The 15,736-nt window shown below is 41.7% G+C and overlaps 1 protein-coding gene across 2 annotated transcripts in view; it reads right to left on the bottom strand.

Moving 5' to 3' along the window:
- The window catches only part of SLC4A10 (solute carrier family 4 member 10), a 204,609-nt gene that overhangs the window by 102,413 nt on the left and 86,460 nt on the right, over positions 1 to 15,736 (bottom strand). For both annotated transcript variants that reach the window (XM_077829536.1, XM_077829537.1), the window contains exons 4-5: positions 12,223 to 12,361; positions 661 to 821 (exon numbers count right to left, since the gene is read on the bottom strand). In XM_077829536.1, the coding sequence (XP_077685662.1) occupies positions 661 to 821; positions 12,223 to 12,361 (300 nt within the window). The remainder of the gene's footprint in view (positions 1 to 660; positions 822 to 12,222; positions 12,362 to 15,736) is intronic.

Here is a 15,736-nt window from a genome sequence, read left to right as displayed (position 1 = left end):
AATTGGGTTAAAGGCCTATAATCTGAAATGTTTCCTGTGAGGCTGCACATAAACATTATACCATTGAGCAGGTGCCAGGACACTTTGCATCCTACAGATGTTTCCTATACAATGATGGGAGCAACATTCATATAATTAAAAAAGCCACTTTCATTCTAAGGTATCTACAACTTCCTAGAAAATATACACTACCAGCTGAAATGTCTCTATCTTGTTCTCAAACCAAAGATGCATATTTGTAAATTTGGGAAAGAGCCCATTCAGCTGGTTGTGTGTTATTTCAGCATGGTGGAAAACTGTTGATGCTTTAAGGAATGTTTAAGATGATTTGTCTGTTTGTGATCAGCCATCTCAAAAATGGCTTTAATTTGTGGAACTTAGTACATATATCATTTTGAATGTGTGGTGGCAGAAGTGGAGTAGAGAACACATCCACTCTGATAAAACACCTACAACTTATGCAAAGTTAGCTATAAAATATCTTACTACAATACTGCTCAACTCCAATTTTAGATATTTTTATACATGTAAAATATTTATAGAAAATGTTTCTACATACAGCTGATTTTTATGCAAAAGCTCTCTGATAAGTGATACATACTTTAGTTTCCAACATTAATATTTATCATGATAGGTTATTGGTATAAAACATCAGTATACCTGCAATTTCTTCTAAAGAATTAGCTCTCATGTCCAGTAGAACTGTACCATTCAGGATACAACTTCTCAACTCAAACAAGCTATGAAGTGACAGAGTGGCAACGTATGGTTTGCTCCATCGCTCTCCACCATCCTCTACATCTTCTTCAAACTTCAACCATCTATGCAAACAAACAGCTTAGTAAGCCTTTATATATAGGAAATGAAAAGTGAATTATTTTCATGCATATTCAATGGACACTACCAAATATTTTGTTTGGTTTTATTTTACTCTCTGTTGTTTGCAGGAAACATGAGAACATTCCCTCCCCCCCCAGCAATTTTGTCCCATACCATTTGTTGAACATTTATTTCATCCTGAGAGTTGAAGGGGAAAGCAGATAAAAAATAACATAACATGTTTTGTTTTGTGCAACTTTGGATAATGACCTATCATGGCTAAAACTGCTTTGTGTGTCAGAATCATTGATAAACTCTGGGAATGTGTAGTGGTAAAGAATTGCTACAGAATCAATATAAATCCTTGAAAAAAGTAAACTGAAAAAAAACCCCAGAAATTCCATCATGCAGAGCGATACTAACACTCAACAGAACAGATCTCCGCTACTTGAGCTAATGAAGTAACTGGTAGCAATAGTAGGCTGTTATACTCTACATAGCCCAGGCACAAGAGAGGGATGAGACATATGCTTTGTCAGTGGATTCACGACTATTTGCTGGCAGCAGAAGAATGTAGGGACTCAGGACTTCTGGGTTCATTTTCAAGTTTTGGAACAGTTCATGCTCTAGTGGTTATATACTCTTCTGCCCATGTCCCCCTGCCAAACCTGCCTCTGCCCCCCATTCCTGTCTGTCCTGCCCCAGCCCCACTTTGTTCCTATACATCATCCCATCCCCCTACACACACACAGACAGCTCCTGCTCCCTCTCCCCCTGTTCCTATCTACTACCCACTTTGCTCCTATCCAACCCCATCCCAGGCTCCTACCTTCCACCCTCTTCTCCTATCCAACTCTCCCAGGTCCTGCCCTCCACCACCTCTGGTTCTATCCATCACCCAATGCCTTGGCTCCTGCCCCCTCTCTTTCTTCTGCTGTCCAACTCCCCCAACTCATGCCTCAGTCCCTCTCTGGTCCTTCACATCTCCATTCCCTGGCTCCTGCTCTAGTCTCCCTCTGCACCTATATGCCCCTCCAACCTCCTCCTCTCCCTCTGCTCCTATCCAACTCCTGTCCCACTCCCCACCTCCACTGACCACCGCATCCCAGATCTTGTAATCCATTCGTCTCCTCCCTCCATGCCCTCCCCACACCTCACTCCTCATGCTTCCCCAGCTACATTCCAGTCAAGTCACTCCCTCTTTCTCCTCTATGCTGCCTGGTCACCAGCAAAGCACAGGAAACAGTCTCCCTGCATACAGTTACAGTATATTTTGTCACAGTGGCTCACATCAGCCAATAGCAGCATTTGCAGAGAAAGTCCTGCTCAGCCCGCTGCACCTTCAGGCTGGACCATGCCAAGTATAGAGGAAATAGTCACAGAACTTAACTTCTAAACTTTAACGAGTCTCTACTGAGCATATGCAAAGTGGGATTTTCCAAAGGCTTAAAACTTGGCCAAATTTGAGTGGATTTCCACATGGACAGCAAAACTTACATCTCTGACACAAAAAGTGTCCCCCAGCCAAATTTAAACTACTTTGCTCAAAAGAACAGAGGTACCAGACCTTCTCAATGAAATGACTAAGAATTTTTTAACATGGGCAAAAATGTTCCCTCTAATTTCATTCTTGAGAGCACCTGAACTATTATAGCTGAAACTTTTCAAACAAAATTCAGCCTGAGGCAGACACCTAGTATGGGAAATTTCAGCCAGAATGGTTAGAGTTTGGGAAAGTTATAAGAAACTGAAAATATGGAAAGTATTAGCCAACACTATCAGCTCTGCCTATAAGAAGAAAGTCTGGACAAGAGACAAGAAACTAGTAAACACTTTAGGGGAAAAAAAGTCCTAGACTGCTACACTATCTCTCCCCAAAACACTCTGTTAGCCATCTAATGAAAATTTGAATTGCACATCCGCATTTTTTTAATATATATAAACAGCCAAATTCTCTGCTGGTTTCACTGTAATTACTTCAGTGGAGTGACACCAGAAGAAAATATGACCCAAACTCTCTCCGTACTATATGACATTCTATTTTGTCATTAGTCTTATAAATAAGAGTCCTATTTCCCCACTACCTTACACCTTGTATATAGACATAACAGAGTTCAAACTGAGGAGTGGGGAAGGAGGAGAGTGCGAGAGGCAGATCCTTGCTGCACCTCTTCCAAAAGAAGACCGCTCTTTGCAATATAAATTCTTTGTGAGGACCAACCACCCTAAAATGTTTTAAGAGTTTCCTGTGCCATGAAAAAGTTATTATGCAAAGCCTTCCTTTAACCAAACAAAACTAGTTTTTGGTGTCAGGATTCCCTGTGCTATCACTTGACTCCTGACTGAGGTGAGATTAACAAAGCATGCAGTTCTCAAGTGTTTGCATTAGTATATTCCACCGCAACACTATGAAGGGAGATTGGTTCTGAAGTTTAATGGAATAAAACCTGAAAAAGGAAACAGGCTATTTAATTTCATTTTCAAAATACCTTCTGTGCGTGAAATTCATCCTTATGTCGATGGGGCTAATCCAGGGCCTATGTCTTATTTAATTCCCACTTAAACCTGTAATCACTTGAATGTTTCATGAGTCTTGGGCTGATGCTCTGTAGATGGCTGAATTTCACACACAGAAGTTATTCAGAAAATGAAACTGCCTGTTTTGTGTTTCAGGTCTCATCAGTTAAGCTTCTGACACAATCTTGGGGGAACCTGAAGTTAATTAGCTACTCCTGCTAGCTAGTGCTTCATTTGTAGAAACACTATTTGAAGCCAAGATACTATGTTTTGGAGTAAGTGTACCTGAGTGTTTCCTTCAACACTCAGTTAAATTGGGGGGATACTTTTAAAATTAAATGTCTAATGAGGATAGAGGAAAGGGGCTGAAAAGATCTATTTCTGTTCAAGAGGCCATAAAAATGATAACATTTGCAATTATAGTTGCAGAGGTAGTGGTTTAATCATAACGTGGAAATTAAATGCAAACTATTCTGCTTCATTGCCTATCTTTGATCACCCAACACTTTCTCGTGAGTGCCCTAGGCAATGTTAATCTTCATATGATACCAGCCATGAGGTGGTGGTTTTCTACTGATTTTTTCTGAACCTAAGGATCAATATACTATTTTCTGAGACACAACCCACAGGCATCTATAGTATTCCAGGCTTTTGGTCTTCTGAGACACCTTTTCAAAATTAAATGCCAAACTCCCTTAAGGCCTGCATAGGACATGAAACAAAAACAGCATACACACAGAACATGATGTAAATTGAGTACACTCTTTGGCACATTTCTCCTAAGTATGCCCTGGGCTGTTCAGCTTTCTATGTTTTCTGATTAAGGAATGGGTAGATGGGTAGTATTTGGTGTTCTCTATAATGAACATTGACTTGATAAAACAGGCTTGGTGACTTAGAACCAAACAACCCAAACACTAAAATGCCAATATTAACTATTGTTTGTCATTATAAATTTGATGGATTCTATGATTTTACAGTTAGCGATTGGTCGCACATGATTATATCAAGGTACAGTTGACATTCTGTTTCACAACAGAATATTGTGTTAAGATTTCATTTTCAACTTGCAATTATTGCTTTTCTAGATGAGTCCAAAGCAATGGTTTTCAAACAAGTGTACTTTTCCCACACAAAATTACACCAATTGAATCAAACACTGTCAGAAAAAATCATATGATGTGGTAAAACTTTATGTGAAAACTGTAATATTCCATATTCCCTGGGATTGGCGAAACTCTTCATAACATATTTGAGATCTGATTTAGCATTCTATACCGCATGTTCAATCACATTCTGCCTGGTGTCTTTTGCTTTCAGAGTATCTCATGAGAACTAGTTTGCCCTTTGTCTCTTTTATAACTAGTCTGCAGTTTAGGAAGATCTGCATTTTGCATTGGTCCTTCTCATTATATAATGGCATCAAAAATATTTCTTATATCTCCTATCTCTTAGAATCTTCTTTTGTAAATCAGTATCTCTCTGTAATGATGTATCCAGAAATAAACTCAATAGCCTAGGCACAGTCACACCAGAACTATATCAGAAGAGACTTTTACCTCTACTCAATGAAGTGGTGCCTCTGCATTTGCTGCCCTGTTACATCAGATACTCATTCTAATCTGTTGTCCAAGACACTTTTAACATTACTGCTTTCCAGGATTCTTCTTCCTGGATATTTGCATTTTGGGTGGTTTATTTAAGAACATAAGAACAGCCCTACTGGGTCAGACCAAAGGTCCATCTTGCCCAGTATCCTGTCTTCCGACAGTGGCCAGTGCCAGGTGCCCAGAGGGAATGAACAGAACAGGTAATCATCAAGTGACCCATCCCCTGTCGCTCATTCCCAGCTTCTGGCAAACAGAGGCTAGGGACACCATCCCTGCCCATCCTGGCTAATAGCCATTGATGGACTCATCCTCCATTAATTTATCTAGTTCTTTTTTTAACCCTGTTATGGTCTTGGCCTTCACAACATCCTCTGGCAAGAAGTTCCACAGGTTGACTGTGTGTTGTGTGAAGAAATACTTCCTTTTATTTGTTTCAAACCTGCTGCCTATTAATTTCATTTGGTGAACCCCTAGTCCTTGTGTTATGAGAATTAGTAAATAACACTTCTTTATCTACTTTCTCTACACCAGTCATGATTTTATAGGCCTCAATCATATCTCCCCTTAGCTATCTCTTTTCCAAGCTGAAAAGCCCCAGTCTTATTAATCTCTCCTCAGACGGAAGCTATTCCATACCCCTAATAATTTTTGTTGCCCTTTTCTGAACCTTTTCCCATTCCAATATATCATTTTTGAGATGGGCTGGCCACATCTGCACACACTACTCAAGATGTGGGCGTACCATGGATTTATATAGAGGCAACATGGTATTTTCTGTCCTATTATCTACTCCTTTCTTAATTATTCCCAGCATTCTGTTTGGTTTTTTGACTGCCACTGCACATTGAGTGGATGTTTTCAGAGAACTCTCCACAATGACTCCAAGAGCTCTTTCTTGGGTGGGAACAGCTAATTTAGATCCCATCATTTTATATGTATAGTTGGGATTATGCTTTCCAATGTGCATTACTTTGCATTTATCAACATTAAATTTCATCCGCCATTTTGTTGCCCAGTCACCCACTTTTGAGAGATCCTTTTGTAGCTCTTCTCAGTCTGCATGTGTCTTAACTATCTTTAATAATGTTGTATCATCTCCAAATTTTGCCATCTCACTGTTCACCCCTGTGAGATTTACCTTTGTGTCATTATCCTATGTGTCTGGTCTTTCAGCAGTTTTCCATATATGTCAGTGATCGTATCCAAGTCAATCTGTTTTTAGTACTAAAAATATTTGTATGAAAACATGATCTTTATTTCTTACGATTTCATCTTGCTCTACTAGTTAATGGTTTTGATGCATGCTACAGTAGCACAACACTGCTGATGCCATTCTCTGAGTGGAGTGTCCCATCTCTTCTAAGAAATGCTTCCTGAGTTGATTTTCTTCTCTATATTTTGAGTTGGATACACTACCTCATGTGATACTTGTTAACCATGTCGGGAGATTATTACTTAAAACAAGGAATAAGCATCAGTAACAGAAACTCTAAAAGGAAGAAAGACCTAATCTTTATGCAAATGTATCTGGTGGGTTTTTTTTTTTTAAAAAAAAAGGAAAAGGGTGGATAATAATCCAGAGTTGGGTCTTTATCAAGCCCCTGACTTTATCGCCAAACTTCAGGAACATAAAAGGTTTAGAAATCCTAACCCAGGCCTGGATCCAAGTTTTCCCATTCTTTTATAGCGGGCTAAATAAAAACAGAAATACAGATTTTGGCGTGTTCAAAATCCACGCTCAGTGTTTGCAGCTTGACACTTTCTTTAGCTGTGGGAGGTGGGTGGGGGAAGAAATGTATGACCTCTCTTACAGGTCATTGACTGATAAAATAAAATACTTCAAGAGTTTCTCCAATGGTGACATTCTGTTATAGAACCAAAGGGTTAAACAGGACTGTCCAATTTTTTTAAAAAAAACTATCACTGTTTTTTAAATGTATCGGGTATTTTGTACATAGTATACATGAAATAGAGCATATGAACACTTTGTAGTATTCTTTGCCATAACTTTTTAGTGCAAAATATCAGGCTTATGGGGTCCAGTAATATCTGTTTCAGAGCTTGCTGTGTCTCCCCAAGCATTCATTCACTTGCAACCTGCCTGACTAGCACAGGCATCATAATCCTACATATTATACCTGTTTCAGCATGAACTTTTGCCAATGTTAATTTGAAAATGAACCAAAGTAAATAAACTGCTTAGAGACAAACCAGAAGTGACAAAGGGAGACAAGTTGTGTGACCTCATGTCTTTGAAAGGAAGTGTAGACCATTTGCAGAAAGTGGGTTTTTATTTTGCCCTACCAGCGATTATCGCTTGGCATTCGTGTCATAACCAATGCACCTGTTAGCTACCCATCTCTCAAAACTATGGATGGGAAAATGGATTTGAATATAACAGAGATCATAATTTTCATCAAAAATTAAGCTAAATCTCTTCTGAAGATCTAAAAAGTTTGGTTAACTTCTTACCACACTGGTTTACCATATTCTGGTCAGTTCCAGAAGCAGAAGTGCTTTCATGGGAAAGGACATTCTCCTGAGATTTCAACTACAAATAGGCAGACTAAAGAGATCTGAATAAGGCTCAGATAATCACCCAAATTTGGGGTGACCTTCTGAGGTTCAACCATGGGAAATCTAAACCACTGTCCCACTCAGCAATGCAAAAGACTGGTTCAATAGACTTGAACTTCGATAGCATTTATCAACATGCTGTTGCACTACTGTGTATATATTATAAGTCTAACTACCATCTCCAGGTTTGTTTCTTTACAAAGTGTGTGTAACACTGGCAGACCCCGGTCGTCAGCAAGCAAGATTGAACCTGGGACCTCTGAAACTTAGTGCATGAGCCAAAAGCCACATGGCCCTTAGCTAAGGCTGTAGCAGACTCATTAATGTCTAAGTGGTCATTGGTGCCATTAAAAGGGATAAAATACCACATCCGGGAGGTGTGTGGGTTACATACTTCCCCTAGCTGAAGAAGCGCATCCCGACCTTCAGAGACTTCCCAGTTGATATCCTGGACGAACCCCCACTTGTAACACCGACAGACCCCAGTGGGTGGGATCAAACCTGGGACCTCTGGAGCTAAATGCATGAGCCGCTACTGCATGAGCTAAAAGCCATATGACTATTAGCTAAAGCTATAGCAGACTCATTAATCTTTAAGTGGTTTCGATGCTACTAGATAGGACACCACATCCAGGAGGTCTGTGGGTCACAGGTGCACTAAGTACTTTTATAGGACAGCAACTATAAATCAAGCATTCTGTACACAATAGTACAGCCAGGTCATCTGTGCAAATTATTCTATTAGTAACATTGAATGTCATTTACCAAAAGGATACATTTCTGCTTCTTTATCATCATCAAAGGGGCAACATGGATCACTTTAGGGCTGACACAAGAGATTCCTGCTTTCACCAAATGTTCACAAATGTTCTGATTACTTTATGATGTTTTAATCCCTGTATATGTTTGATTTCTAAATAATAGCACATAATTATTGTTGCAATGTGGCCTGTTACAAAAAAGAAATAATCCAATTATTTATGTTTAATAATATAGTTAAATGGTTAGTATACCAAACCATTATTAACCATAAAAAACGTTGTGTATGAATAATATTGTATTGATGGGCTCATTAGGATTGGAATCTGCCTTTGAGACAACACAACTGAGCCTTTGCCACTTTAAATCCTCCACAGCAGCTTGCTAACTCCTTTCCCTCTGTTTAGATAAATCTGTTCTGTTCTTCCCAGAGATATTGAGCTTCAGCCAAATCTTATCCACACTCCTCTTCAATAGCTGCTACCATTTTGGCTAACTGAGCAGCAAATGTCTCAATGAATCTTACACCACTTGCACACAACATTTATAAAAGGTTCCAGAATAATGACTGTGCATGCAGGCTCCATCAAATGGAATTGCAGAAGAGTCCAGACATATTGCACCAGAGATTCACCACACCTCCTCCTGGTAAAATGCATATGTAACTATTTGATGCCTTGTTCTGTGCTCATTAAGGTCAACAGCGAAACTGCCGTGGAATTTGATGGGAGCTGGACTGGGCTCTTGGTATTCCTTTTCTGGCTATTGATTACACAATAACTCTGTTAGCTGCTCTGTAAAGTACCTAGCACACTGATGGTAACATGCAAACAATAAATACACAGTAACTCATGTTTATAAAAGAAGATATTCTAAAACAATTACATTAACACCAGAGTCACAAAATCCATCAGAAACACTGGCATTCTTATGCCATTCCTTTGTGGCAATATTACGAAGGGAAATCTTGACCACCACCTAACGCCCCATCTCTACAGCCACAGAAGTCCCTAATCACAGTGAAACTAATGGAATTTTGCTTTTGCAAGGGTGAGGAACCAGCACCTCCCTGGGGCTTCTCACATCATTCGTACCATATGCCCTTTGCATGCCATGGAGCTGTGTTCTTTGGAGCTTAGCTATGCCCAGTATTCAGGGGGTTGAGGGTGAGCTGAGGAGACAATAGAGGGACTGGAGAATTTGCCACTATGCAAATCCACTAGTCCTTACCTTTGAGCAGGGAGAGAGCAGGAGCTTCAACAGCTACCACAAGCACTGCAGATACAGCAACCGCTGAGAGGCATTCCCTGATTTGAAGGGAAGGATTCCTCCCCTTCCTGACTCCTACAAGGCAATAAGTCCTAGTGGACAGAGGACTGGACTGGGACTTGGCAGACCTGGATTCTATTCCTGGCTCTGCCACTGACCTGTTGGGTGACTGTAGGCAAGTCACTTCCTCTCTCTGTGACTGATTCCCCATCTGTAAAATGGGGGTGACAATACTGACTTCCTTTGCAAAGCACTTTGAGATCAGCTGGTGAAAAGTGCTCTATATATTAATTTTACTACTACAACTACAGTTGTCTCCAGAACAGAGCTTACTTACTGGAACTGAATGCTGGATCAAGGATTTACTCTAAAAGCCTATTGTTCCAGGATTAGTGATGTATTCAGTAATATGTAATACCTACTCCACTTCATTACACTTATTAGTTTACTAGTGTGTATTGTGACAAAGCCCTGTCCTTGCCTCCATGGGTCCCATGTTTCCTGGCGGATTTCTCTAGCCTCAGAGGCTCACTGTGACCCTCCATGTAACCCTTCTTTCTCTAGAGATAAGGGTCACAGTCTACTGAGCCATTTTCATCATAAGCCAGCAAGGGAGGGGAGGAGAAGTTATCCTTCCTTGCACAGTCTCTGTTGTCTCCCAGTCTTAGTGATTAATCAGGGGGCAAAGGTAGGGGGGGAGCCCGGGCCCACCCTCTACTCTGGGCTCCAGCCTAGGGACCCTGATAGTATCAGCTATGGTAGCTGACCTTCTAGGAACATGACGTGTACAATTCCCTGGGCTACTTCCCCCACAGCAGCCCTCACTTTCTCAAGCTCCACTTCACCCTTATCTCAGGGCCTCCTTCCTTCTGCCTGATATGGTGCGTACTACTCAGCCTCTCCAACAGCATAACTTCCTTCCACAGCTCCTGACATGCACACCCACCTGACTGGCTGGGAGGCTTTTAACTAGTTTCAGCCAGCCCCTGATTGGCTTCAGGTGTCCTAATCAACCTAGCATTCTCCCTGCCTTCTGGAAAGTTTTTAATTGGCCCCAGGTGTCTTAATTGACCTGGAGCAGCTTCCATTTCACTTAACCTGGTACCAGGGATTTGTTTAGCCTGGAGCTAATATATCTATCTCCCACTACTTTTCTATAGCCATCCGGCCTTGCCCCGTCACAGTATGTACAATACAAAACGTGCTTTCTTATCTACTGTGAAGAGGAAGGAGGACAATTAAAATAGACATATGATAGATCAAATTAAATGGATGTTTCTTTTATTTCAGCTATTTATTTGGAACTCTGTCTTGATTATAAGATGTTAAATTAAAATCAGAATAATTTCTAAGAAACATACTTCTGTAATGCTTCCCAGAAGACATTCCTATTCCACTTCCCTGCTGAAAAATTCTGTAACTATAAACAGAATTGATTTTTTTTTCTTCAAGATATAAACCATCTTTAATTAGCATGAGTAAAATGAAGACCTTTTGAAAAAAAAGATAAATTATATTTTCTTTCTTTGACTGTGAATATGAATATTTTAGGACCCACAGAACATCAATTTTGTGGTGTAATCTACTGTAGTCCATGGAAAAAAGCATATGAACTGATTGAGGATGCTCCCTGCATGTGGACACAAAAATGGAGGAGAAGGGAACAAGGAACCTGCCCTTCTGTGCCCCTCCAAGCTTACACAATTGCAGCGAGGTCACAGGGATGAGTGACTGCTCTTGGCCCTTCAGAACCCCACCACCTGGGTATTCCTCCAATAGATAGATTCCTCAGTTGATCAATTCAGCCAAATCTACAGCCTATTTCATCCACCAAGGCCATATTGAAGTCACAGATCTGGCCCGATATCTCTGGGCACTCTGGCACCTTCCATGAACACTAAACAAATTAGTGGCAGTTATCTAAAGAAAGAGAGTGTAGAGATTCCAAGGAGAAAAATGGTAAGCCCCAAAATCCAGATTTGTTGGAAATGTAATGCCCCATTGAAACCAGGTATATAGTAAGTGACTCCCACACTTAGGAGCCCGAGGAAGAAAAACAAGCAGCTATGTAATTGATATTCAGTTAATGTCTTTCAGCAGAGAAAAAATCTGGGCAGACATTCTTTCCACATTTTAATTCTGCAGAAGTGAAATGATCTAACACTGAACATTCAAAGTCTCCAGAGCATCTGCTCATTAAAGGTTGGACTCTGTGAATATTTGAGTTTATCTTAAGTTTAATTTGGCTATGGTAATGTTATTCCCTCTCTCCTGTGATCTTTTAATAAAGAGGCCAACTCATGGATTTCTCAAGGATATGTTCCTGGTTGTGTATGTTTAAAAATACTTTAAATATAAAAATGATGGGCTAAAATATGAATAAAAGGGTCTACTTAATTACTATAAGTAATAGATTTTTTTTGTTTATGTCAGTTCTTTCATTCAATTTTCATTCTGACCTATATATGTTAAATCCAGATGAAAACATCTGGGTCTTAAGGAATGACAGATACTGTGGCAATACTAGTTATACAAGGATTTAAATGATTTTTTTGTTTGTTTAAGCTTTGTATCCAAAATCCATTCCTGGGCCTCCTACAGCTTTGAAACGTCTCACCACACTTTCAGTGACCATCAGTTACTGACAAAAACACCTCCTGAAAATACTTACCTTGCTGTCTCTCTCCATTCAGCATCCTCTCCTTCACGCCAGCAAATCTCATCAAGTTCAGTAAAGAGGTCATGAGGAATGTGTTCCTCATCATCATCCTCTGTTCCAAGAATAAACTGTACTCTTTGTGATGGGGTGTCTGGGGGGGAAACACAAATATCATCAAAAAAACATAGACAGCAGGGACTGTGATTGGACCGAATTACTAACGTGCATTTTTTCAGCAAGGATTAAATGCAAAATGATTTTACATTAGTGAGAACAGTCATTTGTATGCCTTCAGTAAGCAAATGACTGGAATTTCATGAGATTATTCAGCTGTCTCTTATCCAGATAATTAACCTTCACAAACAAGTATTGTAATACATAAAATAATCACACATCTTGTCAGTTCAGTCATGCTTTAACTCATGCTCTATGAACTGTAGAGCACACAGCACTTTACTATTAAGATCTGTTTATTCCATCTAAATTACCTGTATTCTAATTAAATAAATATATCCAAAACAGACAAACACATTTTTTTCACAATGTGAAGTATACAGATACTTACAAATGTGATTTAATGATGTCTCACCCAGCCTAACAGGGTAAAATAAACCACAGGTACTGCTAAGTGTCAGACAAGCTAACTACTGTGGACTGATTTTTAATGTACAAATTTAACTCAGTTCACAAAGTCGGGGTACTACATCTGCATTCATTTTTTCCATTAAACTTCTATTGATAGGTCCCAAAAGAAAATACCCTCCATGAATTTCAAATCTCTCACTATTCACTGATATAAATTGTCCTGTTGGACCTGCCTAAATAGTTAGAAACAACATATAGAGAGAGACAGACAGACAGAAGGCGGGCTAGAATAGTAAGAATAATTGCTGCCATTCCAACAGTTCTTTTTCCTATCTATTCTTGACTTCCCCATTTCTTATCCTCTCTTCCTGCTCTCCTCCCTTCACACCACCTTTTCCCTTCTTTCTTTTCCCCTATGATCTTCTCCTCACTGCCCAATCAGCTGCTACATTGTCTCAGAGACAGACTGCTCTTCCCTTATGACTGGTGCTTTGAAATATGAGAGAAAACTCAGGCAGTCATAGTGCACTTGACTTAAGTCATGGTGCACATGTTTGCATACTACAGTTTTATTGGTTCAAATGCTGTAACAGTCTTAAAATCTATTTTTAATAAAATCCAAATCTCAAATCATACAACTGTGGATGGCATCCAATATCTCCAGAAATGTATAGTTACGGTTTCTGCCAATGTACTTCACAGCTGAAAGAACAACCAAGAATCCTTTGTGAGTGACTGCAGGAGCCATGCTGCTAGTCAACTGAGAAATGGAGTAGCAGACACGCTGCTGCATTGGTGCTGGAACTAGGGGTACTGGGAGTGCTGCACACCCCCTGGCTTGAAGTGGTTTCCATTATATGCAGGGTTTGCAGAAGGGTTCAATGGCTCTCAGCACCCCCACTATATAAATTGTTCCAGCCCCCCTGCCTTGCTGTACCTGGGGTGCAGTCTGACTGAAACATTACTTTACCACTTCATTCTGGGGTTAAGCAACACTAGCTCTCCCATCCTGTGAAAGTTTAGTCTTTCTGATAAGGTGGCACTCAACCAAAAAGCACAGAGAACAAAGTGCTGATCAGAGGTGCCGAAGGAGTCCAGTGGTGTGGTAGGCTGAATTCAGCTATAGAGATACCCACTTTTGCGGCACCAATGCCATAGCTACCAAACAGAGCAGCAACACTTGTGACATATTTCACAAGTGAGAACGTGTTGTCATTTCCTAAGGGTATAAATTCCCCAAACGTAGTGTGAGCAGGTGTGAGGGGGAGGCAGGAGCTTAGTTTTCAGAAGCTGGTGGAAGTTGTTGAGGGAGCAAGGGGCAGTTCAGGAAAGTCAGGGTGAAAGATAGGGAGAGTCTGCGAGAGCCAGGGCCAGGGAGACCGAGGGGGGATGGGAAAACTGAAAGGTGCAGAATTGGTTTTTGTGGGGTCTTTGAAGATCTGGAGCTACCTCCTCCATTCTGCCCCTGCTCCTCATTATCTTTTTCTCTTTCTTCTTTCAGCCCCTGCCTTCCTATTCTGCATCTCAGCCCATCCTCTGACCCTACCCTGCATGTCCCCAATTGTGTGCCCATCCTTCCAGTCCCAGTCTCTGCCCCCATCTTACACTCCCATTCTCCATCACACCTTTTGAGCCTCCTCATCTCCCTTGCTGGTAGGCCACTGGAGCAGCCTCCTCTGCCTCCTCTTAGTTGTTCCATGTGGGCTGTCCTCAGGAGGGAGGGAGAGAGTGGAAGAAGAGAGGCAGATTAGCTGCCTCCAATTCTTCTGCCTAACAATCCGCAGGAGCCAGGAAGGTAAACTGTGGGGGATCCTTGCAACCCTGCTGAATGCGAGTCATAGGACAGCTGACAACCCTAAGTCTCTCCCTTCCTCTCTTTGAGAAAGGCTCTCTACAGAATTAGGAACTCCGTGGGTCCTATTGGGAGGAGAGGGCATGACCACTGTTATGCTCTGATGCATCCCAGAACAGCAATCCCAAATCATAAGGAAATCAAAGCAAGACATGCTAGTTGGTGGTCAATCAAAACATGTAATTACCACAAATCTATTAAGTCTGAACAAAAATCATAACAGTCCAAATGGCAGATATGTAATAGCAGGCCCTGGGTAACTGCACACACCCAGTGCTACGTGTGTGCACACAAGGCATGCAAACTAGAACACTGAGTTTAGGAAGCAGGAAACCAACAGGAAGAGGGAACAGGAAGCAGTAAGCAGGAAGGCAACACGCAAGTCATCACAACCCCACTGAGGGTGGGTGGATGGGAAACTGGGCCAGGGGAAGGCGGCAATCCACTAATACATCATTTTCCTACCAGCCCCAAAGAGACTCCCAAGAGAAGAGAATATAGTCCAGTGGTTCTCAAACTTATTTGATCGTGCCCACCTTCTTTGCGTCTGCAGTAGCTTACGCCTCCTCCCCTCCCCGCTTTGGGCACCCAGTCAGCAGCTGCTGCTTTTCTGCCAGCCAGCTCTGAAGGCAGAGTGGAGAACGGCGGCTGCTGGTCGGGCACCCAGCTCTGAAGGCAGAGTGGAGAACGGCGGCTGCTGGTCGGGCGCCCAGCTCTGAAGGCAGAGTGGAGAACGGCGGCTGCTGGTCAGGCGCCCAGCTCTGAAGGCAGAGTGGAGAACGGCGGCTGCTGGTCGGGCGCCCAGCTCTGAAGGCAGAGTGGAGAACGGCGGCTGCTGGTCGGGCGCCCAGCTCTGAAGGCAGAGTGGAGAACGGCGGCTGCTGGTCGGGCGCCCAGCTCTGAAGGCAGAGTGGAGAACGGCGGCTGCTGGTTGGGCGCCCAGCTCTGAAGGTAGCACCACCAGCAGCAGCAGTGCAGAAGTAAGGGTGGCAATACTTTGCCACCCTTAGTTTCTCCACTGCTGCTGCTGTCTTCAGAGCTGGGCGCCCGACCAGCAGCCGCTAATCTACGGCCACCCAGCTCTGAATG

This window comes from Eretmochelys imbricata, chromosome 11, assembly GCF_965152235.1.
Source record: "Eretmochelys imbricata isolate rEreImb1 chromosome 11, rEreImb1.hap1, whole genome shotgun sequence".
Classification (NCBI taxonomy): domain Eukaryota; kingdom Metazoa; phylum Chordata; order Testudines; family Cheloniidae; genus Eretmochelys; species Eretmochelys imbricata.
This window is presented reverse-complemented; position numbering and strand designations above follow the sequence as displayed.